The 20757-nt window shown below is 36.8% G+C and overlaps 1 protein-coding gene across 1 annotated transcript in view; it reads right to left on the reverse strand.

Annotated features, from left to right (window-relative positions):
* Positions 1-351: 351 nt before the first annotated feature.
* Positions 352-20757, reverse strand: part of TIMMDC1 (translocase of inner mitochondrial membrane domain containing 1) — a 32147-nt gene continuing 11741 nt past the window's right edge. The window contains exons 5-7 of the mRNA XM_063103784.1: positions 8281-8359; positions 4213-4323; positions 352-2035 (exon numbers count right to left, since the gene is read on the reverse strand). Of these exons, the coding sequence (XP_062959854.1) occupies positions 1885-2035; positions 4213-4323; positions 8281-8359 (341 nt within the window). The 3' untranslated portion in view covers positions 352-1884. The remainder of the gene's footprint in view (positions 2036-4212; positions 4324-8280; positions 8360-20757) is intronic.

Consider the following 20757-nt stretch of genomic DNA (forward strand, 5'->3'; position numbering starts at 1 on the left):
TTTATTATTATGAGCATACTTCAAAAAGTTCATGGAAAGATTCATATTATCTTTTAATTCTATTTTGCCACAAACTTTCTGCAGTGCCCTTGTATGTAATGCCTTGTGTGACGGCATTGTGCTAGATGTTTTACATGCATCATTTCACTTAATACCCACTTTTGTGGGGGCTCAGGGGCGGTGGGCCCCGAACCTCCCAGTAGCCCCTTTTATCCCCCTGCCATGGGATGAGCAAGAGAGGGAACCGGTAGGATTACTCCTGCCACCCTAGTGGCCAGGAGAGCCCAGGAGGAAGGTGAGTATGCCGACCGCCTATTCAGCCCACAGAGAGACACTCAGACGTGGCAGGGGTTCCGTCAAGCAGTTCCGTTTATTTTCACACAAGCACCTGCTTTTATAAGCATATGGCAAGGGGATTTCCTAACTTCAACCTATCATCTTAAAGGTCATGTGAACATGCATCTTGCTCTAATGCTTTGCTATTGCAATCACAAGGTGAGCACGAGCGTGGAAATATCTTTTATCCAATAATTTTAAACTATGTCTTTTCCCGGCCACTCCCGGCGGCTTCCGTCAGGCGCATCTTTCTCTCTCCTGTCCAGGTGAATATTTTCAACAGATTACATACGCGTATGTGGGTGGGGTCGTGGCTAGTTCTCTGCCCCGGGAGGAGGTGTGTGGCCTCAACGCCCCAACACACTTTGAGGTACAAGGGTACTTCAAAAATTTCATGGAAAAGTAGAATTAAAAGATAACACAATCTTTCCATGAGCTTTGTGAAGTACCCTCATAGATATTATTTCTTTTGCCAAGTGAGAGGCTTTGCTTTGGGTCACATGGCTGCTAGGCCACATGGTTAGGATTCAGAGCCAGTGGTCTCCCTCAACAGCCCATGGTTTTAAGTACTACACTATGCTCTTCACGAACTTATTCCTGTGGAAAAACAGTATTCTCCACGTATAAACAAGTCTAACATCAAAATAAAATACTAGTAGTTTTTTCCCCTCAATATACTTGTCATTTGTTTCCTTCTCATTTACTAACAGTTAAAATCTGCAAGACAGCTTCCTTCTCAGGCAGCAAGCTCCTGCAGTACAGGGACTACGTATCTATTCCAAGTAACTCCTGCATACTACAGCACAGATAGTTTGTCAGCAATTCTAAGAGAGAAAAACAAATTTGGACTGTTTCTTTAATAATGCTCATCTACTTCCTTTTTGTTAAATTTATATTTTATTTCAAATTGCACAAGAATCATCTTTGATTTTTATTAAAAAAAAATGAAACACTGCTACACATTTAGGCCCATACTACTTCCAGGATCCAAGGGCACAAGGGTTTCACAGACCATTTGCCTTGTCTGGTTATTTCCTCTTCTCCTAAAGTATCTTTTTAAAGTACTACATGAATAAATATATTACCTGTAGAATTTGACTTTAATCTTTTGGAAAATGTTTTATTTACTACTGTAAAATCCAGGGGAAGAGAAATATATTTATATCGCTATCTACACACACACACACACACACACACACACACACACACACACACGAGTGCACTTCAAAAAGTTCATGGAAAGAACTGTATTATCTTTTAATTCCATTTTTCCATGAACTTTTTGAAGTACCCTCATATATGTAGATTGATAGATTAATATGGATATAAGGGTGTTTTTTAAATCTAAGGATAAATAAAGTGACAGTACAATAGTCCCTTTCTTGGTTTAAAAAAAAAAAAAGATAAGAGCAAATCATTGCCACCACAGGTACCAGTGCTTACATTTGTCAGCAGGCTGACAAAAGAGTGGCCTGACTGCTGGCATTCAATAGACATGGCAACACAGCTCCTTTCAACTCTCCAGTGAGTTTTGAGTCCAGAGCATTTTCAGTCCTTGTCTTGGGTATCCCTTGCTGAAGCATTTCTAGGAAGATTCAGCAGCACTTCAATTTTCTTCACATCATCCTCATATTGATTTTTCTGTAAGCTACTTTCAATTTCTTCAGGGAAGATCTCAGTAATTTGTAGTCTGGCTTTCCTGTAATCAAAGAATAAAAAGGATGTATCAAGGATAGGATTTGTCTTACTCTCCCTGCTCTGGTGTAACAACTTATGGCCAACACTGCTTCTTGCACTTCAAATACAATAGCTTTCTTCTCTCTCTTAACCTGTTCCACTCACAAACCAACTATGACTCCCACATTACCAAAATGGACACTGCTGTAGCAGCAGCTCTGATCCATATGATATTCCTGGATGCCGGGTCCTGGAGATCTGACAGGGATGATGTGCGGGAACTCAAACACCCTGCACTCTAAAGGTGTGAGTCACAAAGCCTGGCTGTCCTCTTGCTCTTCGGGCTGGGGAAAAGTGAGCACCCTGCCACTCTAAAACTCTGTTGCCAGACCTTGTAGGAACTTGACAAAGGGTAGAACAATGGTAATCAAGCTACAGAAAAGTCAGATAGGACAACACGATAGATGTAAATAATAGACCATTTCTTTTTCTAAATTAAGTATTAGTGTCTTCCTTTAAGTGATTATCAGGATCATCTATAATTTTTTTTACAACTCTTCACAGCCAGATTTGAGCATTTTGTCTTCCATATCTTTACAGCCAGTTTTCTACATTTGCTGCTCATTAAGGCAATTTTTTAAGACTCTTGTTAAATCTCCCTGCATTACTTTCAAGAAAAGCAGACACATAGAAGGTACTTCAACTTTTATTGAATTAACTCTCCTTAGAAATATCACACACACACACAGACATACACATATACGTATATATAAAAGCTATACATTTTCAACACTGTTTCCTTCTGGCAAAGTATTCTTTCAACACTATAATTCAACTTATTGTTTTTAGCCATTCTTAAGGTTTTCCATCTTAAGTTTTCCTCCCATTTCCTTTTTTTATTGAAATAGTTATTTGTTCATATTTTTCCAAATGTTAATTCTTCTATAACATCTTATATCACAGTCAAATAGCCAATATACTTTCCTTATCTTTCTAACCTCTTTCTTAAAACTTGTTTTTAAAAAAAGTCCCTTATGAAAGACACCTAGAGAACTAGAAATAAACTAATGCTTTCATGCTTTTGATTCTCCATAATTTCAAAATTTGTTGGCATTCTGGATTTCATCGTAGAACCTAGTTAACTGCATGCCCCGCCTGCCCTCTTACCATGAAGAAGGAGCAAAACAAACGTACAGTGAGCTCTGTGGTATGATTTTGCGCCTAGAACAGCTGAAAAAACTGAGGGTTTGAAGTTAAGGAAACTATCTAAGGTCAAAGAATTGATTCATAGTCCAGCTGTAATTCAGTTTTTGTTCCATTGGCTCCACAATCAATACTTTTTCTCCTATAGCACCTAACTCCTTGGACAACAGACCCACAGATATGAAGAATTTCCATGTGTATATGTGTGTGTTTAGCACAAATGAAGGTCTCAAGAAAAACACTGGAAAAAATGATTGCTCATCTATCCAAACAGCAGCAGCAGGAGTAGATGTCATCTTAGGTACCCAGGAAACAGAACTGTGTGACTCATTTGTACTCAGGAGCACTAGATGGCAGCCTGTTATATGTTGATCGTACACAGAATCTGCACAAAGTCTGTTACAGTCTGATAACTGTATCACAGAATGGAGATTACTGTACCCTAGGAAATGACTAGATGAAACAGGCCAAAGTCTTCATGCTCCTCAGTGGCATCCACTCCACGATAGCCTCTGTGCCTACCTAATTCCTCTGTGTCTACAGCAAGAAGTAGTATTTTTGAATATGGAGATTTAACATGCTCTGTATTGTTTATAGATGCATGTATAAAAGAGGATAGCACCTTTTAAATAAGCCAAGTAAAGCTCACTCCTTTAAATGGAACGTGCATTCCCTTTAGGTAATTTCCTAGGCAGTCAAGAACATAGGGAAAGAAAAACTGTGCAACTGAATGAGATTTAGAACATTTTAACTTAAAAAAAAAGTATCTAAAGAAAGATCCTCAGCAGATTAAAAATCAAATTAGTGTCTTTTATTTTATCATTCTCCTCAATTAAATAGATTAAAGGACCACATAGGGTACGAGTTGAAGGACTCAGTAAAAATCAACACTTCTTTGAATTGAGTGGCAGTTTAGTGTACTTGGGTTAACAAGCACCACTATATGAGGCCTATGGCTAAGAAAGTCAGATTCCCTCATCTCAGCATGCTACTTACCACTCTTCCATTTTCAGCTCATGGAGCACCTTTCGATCCTTCTGTTTTCTCTCCTGAACAGTCTCACCACAGTACTTCTGGAGTGCCATCAACAGGCTTCCTATGGGAGTGCTAAAGGAAAAGCAGAGAGAAAGCTTAGGAAAAAAGAGCCATTAGACCATGCACCATATGAGTGTCTCTGCTAATGCATGAGCCATACTACTGAGCCACTTTTTCACTATCAAGTATAGGAACACTTGACAACGAAAGCATCCTTGTTGGATAAAGAAAAAAATATTGCCGCAATTTCCTTCATGGTCTACAAGCAGAGAAAAACAATCACCGCAACGTGCTAAAGTTAACTAAAGTTAACAGATCTACGAATTGGTTCTGTTTTTTTTTTATCATGAATGAGATATAAGCCAAGACAAAGACAGAAAATATGTATATTTATGACAAGTTCTAGTAAGTAGCTCCATACTGAAGGTTTCTCAGAAATAAAATTACTAGTTCAGAATGATACCAGCTCCCCTAGGGGACAGGAAATGTGCAGGACATTTTTGGTTAGGGGAGGGATGCTACTGGCTTTTGGGGTGGAGCCACCAAAACATCCTAAAATTCAAGAGTGTGACACAATTGTCTCACCTGCAATGCCAACAGTTACCCATTGAGAAACTGATTTAGATAACAATTATTACAGTGATGAAGACAGCTTGGTTCTTCTGTTCTCAAAGAAAAAGTTTTTGACTTTGATATAACTTAAATTCCCTCCAGTTACAATTAAGTAACCTCATTTTAAAAACTTATTTTTGCTAAGTGGAAGCAATCCAAATGTTCATCAACAGATGAATGGATAAAGAAAATATGGTACATGCACACAATGGAATATTATGCAGCCTTAAAAAAGGAAATCCTGTCACATGCTATAACATAGATAAACCTCGAGGACATTAAGTGAAAAAGCCAGTCACAAAAAGACAAATACTGTATAATTTTACTCATTTGAAGTATCTAAGGTAGTCAAAACATACAAAGATGATTGCTGTGAGCTGGGGGAGGAATGGGCAGGGGAAATTTGTGTTTAATGAGTACAGAATTTCATTTTGCAAGAGGAAAAGTCCTAGAAATCTGTTGCACAACAATGTGAATATATTTCACTACTAAATTGTACACTTAAAAATGACTGAGATGGTAAATGTGTTTTCTACTACAATAAAAAAAATTATTTTTGCTGCTAACTTCAACAACTTTTCCCTTCAAACCAAGCTGGCAGGACCGGCCCGTGGCTCACTCGGGAGAGTGTGGTGCTGATAACACCAAGGCCACGGGTTCGGATCCCATATAGGGATGACCGGTTAGCTCACTGGGTGAGCTTGGTGCTGACAACACCAAGTCAAGGGTTAAGATCCCCTTACCGGTCATCTTTAAAAAAAAAAAAAAAAGACAAACCAAGCTGGCATATTAATACTAACACTACAACAAAAATAATGTCAGCAAATGTATTATGACATGATGAATTTTTTAAAAAATTCAAAATAAAAAAAGCATCATGAGATCTACAGTCTTACCCCCTCCCAAAAAGGAGGTGGAAAAGGGATTGGATAGGTAAAGGGGAAGAGAGAACTCTTCTATTCAGACGAATGCCAACTACTAAACAGAAGGACTGACAAAATGAGCATATCAGCATCTTGCAGCCCTTTCTAATAACTGATAACAGCATGGATCATCGATGGGTCATTAAAACCACTAGATGAAAGAAAGCTGGATAGCAGGACATTCAGTCTCACCCAATAGATTACTTATTAATCACAATAGGAAAAAGACACCTTTGAACAGAGAAATTTAGCAGATGCCTCCTTAACCAAGTGTGATAGGCAGAATTCTAAAATGGTCCCCTCCAAATTTCCTGCCCTCAGCTGTGAATATGATGAGATATTATACCCACGACTAAATTATGTTACTTGGCAAAATGGGTTTTATAGATGTAAAATCAATGTAAGGTCACTAATCAGTTGGATTTGAATTAATAAAAAAAAGGATTATCTGAATGAATCCTTAAAAGCAGAGATTTCTCTGGCTGGTGGCAGAGTGGAAGTTGAAGATACGTATGAAAAGGGTTCAATGTGCTGTTGCTAGTTTGAACACACAGCGGGCCTGTGAAAAGGAATGTGGGTGGCCTCTTGGAACAGAGAGCAGGGTCTGGCTGACAGACAGCAAGGAAACAGGGAACTCAGACCTCCAGCCATAAGGAACTAGATTGGTCAAAAACTGGAATGATGCTGGAAGAAGATTCTTCCTAAGAACCTCCAGATAAGAACCCAGCCTAGCCAACACCTTGATTTTGGCCTTGTGAAACCCTGAGCAGAGAATCCATCCAAGCCCATCCAGACTTCTGATCTGCAGAACTGTAAGACAATAAATACTTGTTTTAAGCTGCTAAGTTTGTGGTAATTTCTTATACAGCAAAAGAAAACCAAAACATGAAGTAATTAAAGTTAGTATTACTTATAATGTGTGACATACGTCTACTGATGATACAACTTCAACTGCATTTTATTTCTGACAAAAACATTTAACCTAAATCTAATCATGAGGACAATCAAACAAAATTGAGAAACATTCTAGGTATAATTGTGATAATTGAGGAATTTTGAACATGAACCCTATCTTAAATAGTTGTATTGAAACAATGTTTATTGTGATAATTGTATTACGATTTCATTGGAGAATGTTCTTCATCCTGGGAGAATTATGCTGCTGTATTTAGGGGTTAAGTGTCATGAGGTCTCACATGGTTTAGACAAAAAGAAAAAAAAAGGAAGGAAAGGAAAAAAAAGAATACCCCACATATACAGAGATATAGAAAACAAATATGGCAAAATGTTAACAATTGTTGAATCGTGGTGAAGGGCACTTAAAAATCTGTTAAGTGTAGCCACCTTCATCGATGATCTTAGCTAGATCTTCTGGATAACTTGTTGCAGCTTTTACCAGCACTTGCTGCTTCCCCTTGCGCTTTTATGTTATGCAGATGGCCTCTTTCCTTAAACCTCATGAACCAATCCCTGCTACCTTCAAGTTTACTTCTGCAGCTTCCTCACCTCTCTCAGCCTTCAGAGAATTGAAGAGAGAGCCTTGCTCTAGATAAGGCTTTGGCTTAAGGGAATGTTATGGCTGGTTTGATCTTCTATTTAGACCACTAACACTTTCTCCATATCAGCAATAAGGCTGTTTCACAGCACTTTTAATTTTCTTCAAGAACCTCTCCTTTGCACTCACAACTTGGCTAAACTGTTTTGCGAAAGAGTCCTAGCTTTCAGCCTGTGTCAGCTTTTGACATGCCTACCTTGCTAAGCCTAATCATTTCTAGCTTTTGATTTAAAGTGAGAAATGTGCTACTCTTCCTTTCACTTGAACACTTAAAGGTCATTGTAGAGTTATTAGCCTAATTTCAATATTGTTGTATCTCAAGGAATAGGGAGGCCTGAGGAGAGGAAGAGAGACGGCGGAATGGCCAGTCGGTGTAGCAATAAGAGCACATTTATTGACTAAGTTTGCCTTCTTATATTTGTGGTCCCCCCAAACAATTACAATAGTTACATCAAAGATCACTGATTACAGATCACCATAACAGATAAAATAATAATGAAAAAGTTTGGAATATTGTGATAATTACCAAAACGCGACACAAAGACATGAAGTGAGCACATGCTGTCGGAAAAATGGTGCTGACTGATTTGACAAAGGGCTGCCACCAACCTTCAATTTGTAAAAAACACAGTACTTGTGAATAAGCACAATAACAAGAAGTGCAATAAAACCAGGTATGCCTATTGTATTGAGTTAATGTCAAATTATTTATGTGGTAACTATAAGTAAAATAAGTTATAAGTAAACACTGTAAGTAAAATAATCAATGGGATAGAATTAGAATTAGACAGTCAAAGTTAGTGCCAACACAACACTAGAGATCTTTTACAGGACAGGCTCTAAGGAATAAATTTGTTCTTTAGAAATGAATGAGATTTTAATACGTAAGGCATTAATGAAAGTTCTGCCAATTTAGAATCAAACCATGTTAATGCTTACCCCAGCAAGGCTCCAATTATACCACCAGCCACCAGGCCACGCAGGCCTAAGTTTATTCTGAAAAGACTTCCTGTGACAGCTGTTTAAAAACAAAAAAGGCAATATTAAAAAAATCATCCTTAAATATTAGAATTCCACTTTTAAATCTCCCTTCTATGAAAAGAATATAAACACAAAAGTAAGCTTTGTGAACCTTACATTAATATACCACTACAACCTAAATTTCCTGAATCTAAAATGCGAATACAGGTAACTTCCCATCTATTCAGCAGATTCAGAGGAAGAAATGGTTCCCTTTTACAAAGATAAATCCCCAGTCTATTCTATGGATCCAATCTCTTATTCTACTTCATTTTTACTAGTCTTCCCTAAAACATTCTTCCCTTCTACCTTTTTCATTTCTTCCTTCTTCAAGCTTTCCCAAAATAATAATAATAATTTTAAAAAGCCTTCACTAGTCCCTGCAGCTTATGCCTTCCCCTAGCCTGACCCTTTCCGTACTGCCACACAGCACCTCTCAGACAGGGCTGCAAGCAGGCACTATTTGGCCTACAGTGCCACCTGGTGGCCACTGCATGGAGGCCTTTCCTTCCCACTGGGATTGTACATCTATGATGCTCACTCAATTTCCTCTTTCACTGTGCACAATGCAACCAATGCCATCTAAGGTGGTGGCATTTTTAAAAGAATAACATTTGAGGTTTTATATTTTTATTTGAGTGCTATATATTCACTTAAAAAATTTAATCCCATTATCCAGAGACAGTAATGAGTGGGTCTTTTCTTCTAGTCTTCCAAACAAAATATTTTTAAAAAACAAATTGGGGCCATGCTATATATATACTGAATTTTTTATTTTTACTGAACATAGCAAATTCTGCATCACTAAGTTTTCTCCCACATAATCCCATTCCACGATGTAGCACAAATTTTTGTTCAACACTGAGGTTTTCTATTTATGTATATTTTGAATAAAGGTGTGATGATAATCCTTGCATGAATAATCTTGCTATATATTTGACTGTTTCCTTAAGGATGAACTCACAGAAATGAAATTTCTGGGTCCAGGGGTATGAACATTTTTAAGGCTTTTGACTTAAACTACTAAACTGCTATCTTAAAAGCTTGCACAAATTTACTTTCCCATTAAGAGTATGCAAGTGCACTGTGCTTCTACATTCTTTTAGTTCCTCTTCCAATTCGATAGGCCAAAAACGGTATCTAATTTTAAGTTGCATTTCTCTGGTTAGTAGAGAAAGGTGGTTGTTTTTCCTCAGGTTGACAAATTATGTGTGTTACCTCTGTGAATTAGAAATTTATTCTGGTATACTTTCTTTTTGATGTATCAGGGCTTTTATGTATTACCTGCACACATTGTTTTTGGGCTGTTTACATCTAATGTCTTCTTAGTATTTATGACACAAATAAGTTTAAAAATTTTATGCAGCCAAGCCTATTAAATCATTTCCTATATAGCTTAATTTTTATGCTTAAAAAAAAATATATAAAATATACACACACACACACATTTATATATCTTCCCACCCAGAAATCAGATATATATTTATTTATATATCTTAATCTTTTCTGCATTTTTTAAACATACACTGCATCAATGAATCTTAATTTATCTTGTGGCAATAAATAAAGCTACAATTTAATTTCTTTCCAAATAGTTAATAACTGTTCCAGCCCATGAATTGCCTACTTTTTTCCTCATGAATCTGAAATATCACCTATATTCTACTTTAGATATTTGTGTATGCTTGGCTTTATTCCTGACCCATGAATTCTGTTCCATAGATCTGCCAATACCCCACTGTTCCATTTATTGTAATTTTATACACATTTTAATTTCTGACAGTTACAAGATTCCCTCATTATTCTTTCTTGAAAATATTTTTGCTACGCTCATAGAATTAGCATTTTAGCTGTGCTTTAGATAATGTATCTTTTTTCTTTTAAATCTGTGATTTTTGATTTGAATTGCTATGAGTTTATATATTAAGTAGAACAATACTGGGTTAACTGTAAACTGTTTCCTGATTTCTATTACTCTTCTACAATTTGTAATTTTCTTCATAACGTTGTGCACTTATTAAAATTATTCCTTATTATTATATTCTTGTCACTATTATAAAAGAAAAATTTTTATTTTTCAATTATTGTTTGGATATAAAATGGCTATTTATATATTTATATTTTACTGATTAATATTTTCAAGCAATCCTTTTAAATATTATCTGCAAAGACAGACAATTTTGTTTCCTTCTATCTAAAAGCACTGCTTTATCCCCTTCTGTGTTAATGTATTTTTAACTTTTTATTGAAGTATAATTTATATACCATGAAATTCACCTAAATATACAATTACTTTTAGTAAAAAAATTTAGTTGTTATGTAGCAGTACAACCATTTCCACCATTTAGAACATTTTCATCATCACAAAAACATCTCTCATGCCCATTTGCAATTACTCCCTATTCCTAACCATATCTCAGGCAATCACTAATTTATTTTCTAGCTCTATAGATTTACCTACTTTGGAAACTTCACATGAATGGAATCATACAGTATAAAATCTTTTGCGTCTGGCTTCTTTCTACAATGTTTTTGAGGGTTAGTCATGCTGTAGCACGTAACAGTACTTTGTTCTTTTTTTATGGCTGAAAATATTCCATTGAATGGACATACCATATTTTGTTTACCCATTCACTAGCTGATGAACATATGGGCTGTTTCCAGTTTGGGGCTGTTAGGAATAAGGCTGCTATAAAAATTCATATATAAATCTTTGTGTGGACATGTTTTCCGTTTCTTTTGGGCAGATCTTAGGGGTGGAATTGCTGAGTTGCATGGTAAATTATATTTAACTTTTAAAGAAACTACTAAACTATTCCAGGGTGGTTGTACCAATTACATTCCCACCAACAATGTAGGAGGGATTTGATTTTAAAATATTTTCGTCAACACTTCCTACTGTTTTTTTTAGTACAGCCATTCTAGTATGAAATGGTATCTCAATGAGGTTCTAATTTAATTTCCCTAATGGCTAATAATGCCGAACATCTTTTTATTTACTTAATAGCTATTTGTACATCTTCTTTGGTGAAATGTCTATTGAAATCTTTTGCCAATCTTTAATTGGGTTATCTTCCTGTTACTGGGTTGAAGTTCTTTCTATATTTTGGATACAAGTCCTTAATCAGATATATGATGCACAAATATTTTATCGCAGTCTGTGGCTTGTCTATTTTTCTTTTTCTTTTTGGTGGCTGGCCAGTACAGCGATCCGACCCTGACCCCGATGTTATAACACGGATCCCTAACCAACTAAGCTAACCAGCCAGTCCTTCTATTTTCTTAATAATACATTTCTTTTGAAATATAAAATTAAAAAATTTTGATGTAGTCCAATCTAATGCCCTTTTCTTAAAGAACCATGTTCCAGTTGTCATATTTAATAAATCTTTACCTAACCAAAAGTCACACAGATTTACTTCTGTATTTTCTTTCCAGTTTTATAGTTTTAGCTCTTAAATTGACGTCTTTGATCCACTTTTAGTTAATTTTTGTGTATGCTATGAAGTAATGGTCAAAATTCCCCTCTTTTGCAAGTGGATATCCAATTGTCCTGACACCACTCAATGAAAAGACTATCCTCTCCCCGACCCCTCATTGAATTGCCTTGGCAACTTTGTGGAAAACCAACTGAACATAAATATAAAGGTAGATTTTTCAATTCTCCATTCTGTTTCACTCATAGGAAAGACTCATTGGTCTTTCCTTAGGCCAATACTACAGTGCCTTAATTATTATAGTTTTGAAATTGGGAACGACTTCAAAAAATTCAAGGAAAAACAGAAATGAAAAATAAGACAAATCCTTCCATGAACTTTTTGAAGACTCACATAAGTCCTGCAACTTTATTTTTCAAAATTGTTTTGGCTATGCTGTGTCCTTTGCCTCTCCAAATAAATTATAGAATCAGCTTGTCAATTTCCGCAAAAATAAATAAATAAATAAACGCCTGCTGGGATTTTGTAGGGATTGGTCTATAGATCAATTTGGGAAAATTGCCTTTTAATTTTGAATCTTCATATCCATGAACACGGACTGACTTTCCATTTATTTTGATCTTCTTTAATTTCTTTCTCATTTCAACAGTTTTGTGACTTTCAGTATACAAATCCTGCATTTCTTTTGTTGAATCTATTCCTAGTAACTTTATTCTCTTTGACGCTATTGGGTATAGAATTTTCTTAATGTCATCTCCAGATTGTTCTTTGCTAATATATAGAAATACAGTTGACTCTGTATATTATAAGACCCTGTTGAACTTATTTACTAGCTTCAATGGTTTTCTTGATTCATTAGGATTTTCTACATACAGGATGTTGTGGTCACCTCACAAAGATAGAATAAACCCCCTACCCACAATCTGAATCAGATATCGAGATGCCAAACTTGCACTGAGAGAATATGAAAAGGTTTATTATAGACATAAGGAAGCTTTCTGGGGAGAGCAAGATCCCAAGGATGTCCAAAAATGGCTTGAGAAAGCTGGAAGGGTGACTAGGCTTGATGTTTTATGGTGGCTAGAAGGTGGGATTAGAATGAGGATCCCTCATGCAGGCCAGAACATGCACGGTTTAAACCTCCTGCTGGTGCAATAAAGACAGCACCTGGGCTTTCTTATAAGCTTGCCAAGATGTGGGGCAAAAAGAAAAGGGGGACTTCTAGTTTCTGGTTTGGCACATAAGAAACTTAGAATTCATCACTCCATCCTAACAAGTAAAAAGCCGAACAAATTGAAAATCAACAATTCTTAAATCCATCAGAGAAGTGAGGTCACAGGGTAAATAAACTGTTACCCTCAAAATTGGAAACAGATGAATATAGAGAATGACAATTTACTGGAGCAGAAACCCCTGTGTAGAAACCTCCATGGGAACCAGTACTGGGATAGGAAAACCTGACTATAAGTGCAGAATGCTGGGAGCTCAGTGCAGAAAAGTCTAACAGATAAAATTTCTAGGGCACCAGTCATACAGGGCCACCACACTTCAGTGAGTAGCTCTATCAAGTTCTCACGGTGAAGATCTGAAAATAATCACCTCAGGCTTCTGGCAGGGGGAGGGGAAAACGAAACATTTTGAAATCTGCCAGAGCACTGTCTTTCTCAATAAAGCTTGTCCTCAAGATAAACAATTTTATAAGCCTAATCTATTGGGGTTTGTATCAGAGACTAACTGACCTGGGTATAGCCAATGCCAACATGCTTTAGCTGTGCATGTGGGAGAAGGGAATTACCCGACTCCAGCCCACTCTAGCCATCCTATCCCACCTAAGGGAAGGAAAAAAACAGAAAGCAATTGTGAAGTTAACAGTTCAGAAGCACAGGCTCACTAAAAAGACTGAGGCCTAATCACAAGACTATAGAATGCTTTCCCTCTCCCACATCTTACCACCACATTACCAAAGACCTATTTACTGCAGTTCCTTTTACCCAGTACGTCATGTCCAGCTATCAAGAGAAAAACTGAAAGACATACTTAAAGGCAAAACACAGTTTGAAGAGACAGAGCAAGCATTAGAACCAGACTCAGACATGGCAGGGATGTTGGAATTATAAGACAGAGAATTTTAAACAACCATGACTAATATTCTAAAGGCTCTAATGGATAAAAGTCGACAACATGCAAAAAGCCAATGGGCAACATAAGCAGAGAAGGAAATTCTAAGAAAGAACAAAGAAGAAATGCTAGAGATCAAACACACTGTTAACAGAAATGAAGAATGCCTTTGGTGGGCTTATTAACAGACTGAACACTGCTGAGGAAAGAATCTCTGAGCTTGAAGACATGTCAATAGAAGTTTCCAAAGCACAAAAGCAAAGAGAAAAAAGATGGGGGAAAAAACAACCCCCCAAACAAATAAAAAACAGAACAGAATATCCAAGAACTGTGGGATAACTACAAAAGGTGTAACATAAGTGCAATTGGAAAACAAGGAGAATAAAGAGAGAAAGGAACAGAAGAAATATTTGAAACAACGACTGAGAATTTCCTAAAGTAAAATGACAAACCACAAATTCAGGGAGCTCAGAAAACATCAAGCAGGATAAATGCCCCCCAAATTATACTTAGGCATATCATTTTCAAACTGCAGAAAATTAAAGATTAAAAAAAAAATTGTGAAAAAAGATGGTGGGGTGGGGGTGGGGGGATACCTTACCCATAGAGGAGCTAAGATAAGAATTGCATCAGTCTTCTAACTCAGATACCACACAAGCAAAAAGAGAGCAAGCAAAAAGTGTTGAGAGAAAAAAACCACCAATAGTGTTTAATCCACTCATATTTACTGTTGTTATTACTGATGTGGTTGGATTTAGATTTGCCATTTGAATATTTGTTTTAAAAGTTATTTTCATATTAATTGCTTTAGGGATTACAATATGTATCTTATCACAATTTATTTAATTCCAATAAAGGTGGAAACTCTGTTCCAATATAGCTCCACTCCTTTCCAACCTTTGTGTTATTACCATCATATATTTGATGTATATATGTTAAAATCCAATAAATGTTATAATTATTGTTTTATACAACCCTATGTATTTTTAAAAAGAAAGAAAGGAGAAAAAGACAAGAAAGGAGAAAAAGTAGGTTATTTTATAGTCTTTCATAATAACCTACATATTTACCATTTCTGGTACTTTTCATTTCTTCCTGTGGATACAAGTTACTATTTGGTGTTTGTCATTTCCTTGCTTCAATATACCTCCACTCCTTCCCTCGCTTTCGTGATATTATTGTCAAATATATTATTAAATGCTATATGCCCAATACTTCACTTTTATTACTGTTTTATCTGTCTCTTAGATCAGTTAAGAGAAACATATTTTACATTGCCTTTAATAATTACTTACATAGCTGCTGTTTATTAGTGCTCTTTAACTTTTCGTACAGATTCAAGTTAGCATCTTGTATCACATCTTTTTTAGCCTGAAGAACTTCCTTTAGCATTTTTGTAAGGCAGGTCTGCAAGCAAGGAATTCTCTGTCTTTGTTTACCTAGCAATATGTTTATTTTGCCGTCACTTCTGAAGAACAACAGTTTGCTACAAACAGAATTCTTGGTTGACAGCATATTCCTTTCAGCACTTTGAATGGCATTCCATTTCTGGTTTCCTTTGTTTCTGATGAAAAGCCAGCTGTTAATCTTATTGGGTATTCTCTATATACAAGAAATTGTGTTTTTTTCTTGCTGCTTTCAAGATTTTCCCTTCAATATTCAACAGTTTAACTATGATATGTCTAGTTGTGAATCTCTTTGTGTTTATTCTTCTTGGAGTTTGTTGAGCTTCTTCATTAATGTGCCGATTAATGTTTTTCATCAAATTTGAGAAGTCTGTGGCTATTATTTCTTCAAATACTTTTTTTGCTTCCTTTCTCCTCTCCATCTGGCATTCCCTCACACATATGTTGGTATGCTTGATGGTGTCCCATAGATCTCTGAGGCTATATTTATTTCTCCTCACTTTCAAAATTCTGTCCTTTGGAAGAGATTATGCATATTGATCTATCTTCAAGTTTACTGATTCTTTCTTCTGCTATCTCAAATCTGCTCTTGAGTTTCTCCTCTCCAGTGAATTTTTAATTCCCATTATACTTATCAACTCCAGAATTTCCATGATTATTTTTATAACTTCCATCTTCATCAATCTTGTCTATCTGATGAGTCATTGTCATCATACTTTTATGTAATTATTTACACATGGTTTGAAGTTTTTTGTTGGCTATCTCCAACAGATAGGTCCTATCGGAGACAATTCCCATTGCTTTTCCCCCCTAATTTTTCAATGTTTTGTGATTTTGTTGTTGTTGAAAACTGGACATTTTAAGTAATATATTGTAGCAACGCTGCAGTTGGAACATCCCCTTTCCCAGGGGCATGTCTGTGATTCTTTGCTTATGTAATGACTTGCCTGAAGTAATTTTGTGGAGTCTCTTTTTCTGCAGAGTGCAATCCCTGATATCTGTTCTCAGTTTTTATTTTTATGTCTGGTTTCCTAGGAGTTGCACCAGCTTAGTACTCAGCCAATGATTCATCAAAGGTTGTGCTAAAACATTTAAGCTTTAAGCCAGTTAGGCTTCTACCCTTTGCCAATGCATCTGCTTGTGGCTTGGGGAATGCATTTAAAGTTCAAGCAGTTTACAAATCTTTTCTGGATTTTACTTTTTGTGTTCACAAGGACTCACATTCAACCAAAGATAAGCAGCTTCCTAGGGCCCTCACCAATCTCTCCTGAGTATGTGTGGATCCTTACACATGTACACAATCTTCCAGAGTACAAGGGTTAAGTAAGATCTTACTAAGGCCTTCTTTGTTCAATTCCCTGGATATCCCTGTTAAAATTCTGCCCAGTCTGCTAGTCTATTGCTTGCCCCAAACAGTATCAAAACCTCAGGTTAACTGTGTGATGTTATCATTACTTGATTGTTTTCAATTGTTTTCAGCAACATCCCAATGCATGAAATTTTCTATGCTCTGCTCCAAATGAAGTGAGCCCCCAAAAGCAGCAGAATTGCTAGTCCTCTCAGCCTGCCCTGCCTTTGTGGAACTTCTGTAACATGAAGATGGGGCCTAAGGGGTGGGAACTGCCTCAGGCCAAAATATCACAGACTCCCATTGCCCTTACCTAAATACTTCTCAATTTGTTATGTTCCTCTGGTCAATTTCCAGCATCTTTAAATGGTTGCTTTTAATAATTTTGTCCAGTTTTATTGGTGCCTTTTGGGAAGACAATTTGCTAGCCTGCTCACTCAGCCATTCCAGATGTTGAATATATTTTTTATAAATGTCCAGACAAATGTCAAATAATCATGATGAGGGGAGACATCCTTGACATTACTCTGACTTAAGGGGCAATTACTCTAGCGTTACACTACTAAGTATGATGTTGGTTGGTGGTTTAAGAACAAAATACATATGGTATCAGATGTATTTTTCTATTCTTACTTTACTAATCATTTTACATTAAATCAAGAAATCTTTATTCCATTCAACTATATGTCAAGCTATTGTGATATGAAAGGCAAACACTTCTAAATTCAAGTCAGTTAGTCTTATTGGGGAAACAAAAAAAAGTAAGTAGCTACAGTATAGTTTTATAAGTACTTTCATAAAACTATTTATAGTAAATTATGAGAACACAGAGGAAAGACATCTAAGCAGAAATAAAGATAGGAGAATGAGGGCTAGGGAAAACTGCCTAGGGAAGTTCAATCTGACAAATTACCTGGACTTTGAAAGACAGGATGAAGTAGAAAGTAGAAGCTGAACAAAATTAGTTCCAGGAGTGGGGACTGCCCTCAAGAAGATGGACCAATTCATGTAAAACAAGAATACGCTGGGTTTGGGAAATCCAAGGAGATTTATAAGGCTCAAGCAAAAGAGTGGAGCATGGAGGCTAGATGAATAATTAAACTTAAAGTGATGGGAAACTACAGAAGAATTTCAAAAAGAAAAGTGTTAAAAATCATATTCATATTTCAAAAAAAGTAAGAGCAGAGGTAGAGCACACCAAGATTAGAAACAGGGAAGATGTGATAGTAGCAGTGGGAATAAAGAAGAGGTGACAGATTCCATATATCAGGAGTATACTTGATAGGACTAGAAGTTTGGAAAGAGGGGAATAAAGATCAGGACCACATCATTCCTTGGTTTCTGAGTTTAACATTTAATAAGACAGATGACAAAGAACATAACAGCAGGAGCAAGTAAGGAAATGGAAGGAGGAAGACAAGAATTTGGTTTGGATATAGGCATTTGAATCTATAGAATACCCATGTAAAAATGTTCCCAAATTTTAGAAGGGCAAATTTTAGTTGCTCCTGTGCTGTGAATGCCTATTTCTAGTTTTATATTTTAAAATGTTTTCATTAAAATGTTAAATTCAAATTATGTATATATGTGTTTGCGTATGTGTATACATATATGTACAGAAAGAGAGAGAGTTGACCTAAAAGCAAAAAAATAAAGCAAATGAGCTAAAATATTAACAATAGTTAAATCTCTATATGTAAAGGGTATATAGTGTTCCTTGTATTATTTTTATCTTGCACCTTTTTGTAAGCTTGAAATTACTTTCAAATAAAAAGTTTAAAAAATGTTATGTTCAGAATATGTGTGTTTTTGCATGTGAGAGAATGTATATGAGTTAATAAGTAATTGAGTACATATGGCAATTAACTTCTTTTACCTTCTGAAAACACTTCAGTGCTTTTTTTCTTTTTTTAATGCTCATTTAAAAAATTTATATATTTTTAAATTGACAAATAAAGATTGTATATATTTATGGTGTACAACATGTGTTTTGAAATACGTATATATTCTGGGATGGCTACATCAACCTATTAATATATATATTACCTCACATAATTATCATTTTTCTGTGGTGAGAACACAACATCTACTCTCTTAGCAATTTCAAGTATACAATATTGTTGTCAACTACAGTCACCACGTTATACAATAGATCTCTTGAACTTTTTCCTCCTAACTGAAATTTTATATCCATTGACCAACATCTCCTCCATCCACGCCCATGCCCTCGAGCCCCTAGTAATCACCATTCTATCTTCTATTTTCAATGCTCATTTAATTTTTATTTTATTTATTTCTTTATTTTGGCAGCTGGTCAGTAAAGGGATCCAAACCCTTGACCTTGGTGTTAAAACACCATGCTCTAACCAGCTGACCTAACTGGCTGGCCCATTTAAAGGAGGGTTTATCTATTAGAGGCAAAGAGTTTTAAAATAAAATTCATACTCTTATGATGAAAAATTTAATCTTTTCCTAACCTCACCTAACCTGTCTCATCTCAAGAATACTTTCCCTCACTCACTGCATTTGAGCCATATTAAGCCACTTCTCAGGAAATTTCTCACCTTAGGGTCTTCTGCCTTGATAGTCCCTCTGCTTAGGAATTCTTTGCAAAGTTTGTCCTTCCCATTCTTCAAGTTTCAGCTTAAATCTCGTTTCCTCAGAAAGGCCTTTTCTGACCATCCTGTCCACTTAGATCCCACTGTCCCACCTATTTGTTACTTTCTATCATATAAACCAGCTTTTTCCCATCCACATTAGACTTTAAAATTCAATGAAAGGGGGCTTCCAGTCAAGATTGTGGAATACGTGGTTCCTAGGGTCACTCTCTCCCACAAATCAACCAATTTACAACTCTTAAAAAGCAAAAACAGGAGGACAGAAAGCCACGCCAGAACAGGCAGGAGCCGCGCACTGCGGGACCCCCATCCCAGGCTAGTCCCTGCCACCCAGAGAGGTCCGAGAGCCACCGGGCCCACAAGCCCTGAGTCAGCCATGCCAGAACAGGCAGGCACCACGGGACCTCCAGCCCAGGCCAGTCCTCACCATCCAGAGAAGCCTGAGAGTTGCTAGGCCCACATGCCCCGAGAGAGCCATACTGGAACAGGCAGGCGCCGCATGCCATAGGACCCCCAGCTCAAGCCAGTCCCCACGGCCCAGGGAGGCCTGAAAGCTGCCAGGCCCACATACCCCAAGTCAGCCATGCCAGAACAAGCAGGTGCCATGGGACCCCCAGTCTAGGCCAGTTGTCACTGCCCAGAGAAGCCTGAGAGCCGCCAGGCCCACATGCCCTGAGCCAGCCATGTGAGAACAGGTAGGAGCTGCAGGACCCCCAGCCCAGGCCAGTCCCTGCTACCCAGAATTGGCAGTCCCTTCAGGATCCAGGCCAGACATCAGGGTGGAACGAGTGGACCATGATCCCCCTGCCACGATGACTAAACACCAAAGGAAAGATACCAGAAATATGAAAAATCAAGAAAGTATGACACGACCAAAGGAAAATAATAACTGGCAAGCTCTAGATCCCATAGAACAGGAAGTCCTCGAAATAATGACAAGGAATTTTGAGCAACAGTTCTAAGGAAACTAAATGAGATACAAGAAAACTCAGTTAGACAACACAATGAAATGAGAAAATATAAAGGACCTGAAATAAGAACATACAAAGAAATCAACACCCTCAAAAATAATGTAGCAGAGCTTGTGAAGCTGAAGGATTCATTAAATGAATAAAAAACACAACAGAGAGTCTAATCAGCAGGCTAGAACACGCAGAAGAGAGAATTTCTGACCTTGAAGATGGGCTGTTTGAATATAACACAGGCTGACCAAGAAAAAAAAGACAAAAGAATTTTTAAAAATTGAAGAATATCTAAGAGAGATAACAGACAATCATAAGCACTCAAATATCTGAATCACGGGTATTCCAGAAGGGGAGGAAAAAGGAAATGACATTGAAAACATATTCAACGAAATAACAGCAGAAACTTCCCAGGTATAGGGAAAGTCACAGATCTTCAGAATCAGGAGGCCCAAAGATCCCCAAACATATTCAGCTCAAAAAGGACATGTTATAGTCAAACTGGCA

The sequence above is a fragment of the Cynocephalus volans genome, chromosome 1 (genome assembly GCF_027409185.1).
Source record: "Cynocephalus volans isolate mCynVol1 chromosome 1, mCynVol1.pri, whole genome shotgun sequence".
Lineage (NCBI taxonomy): Eukaryota > Metazoa > Chordata > Mammalia > Dermoptera > Cynocephalidae > Cynocephalus > Cynocephalus volans.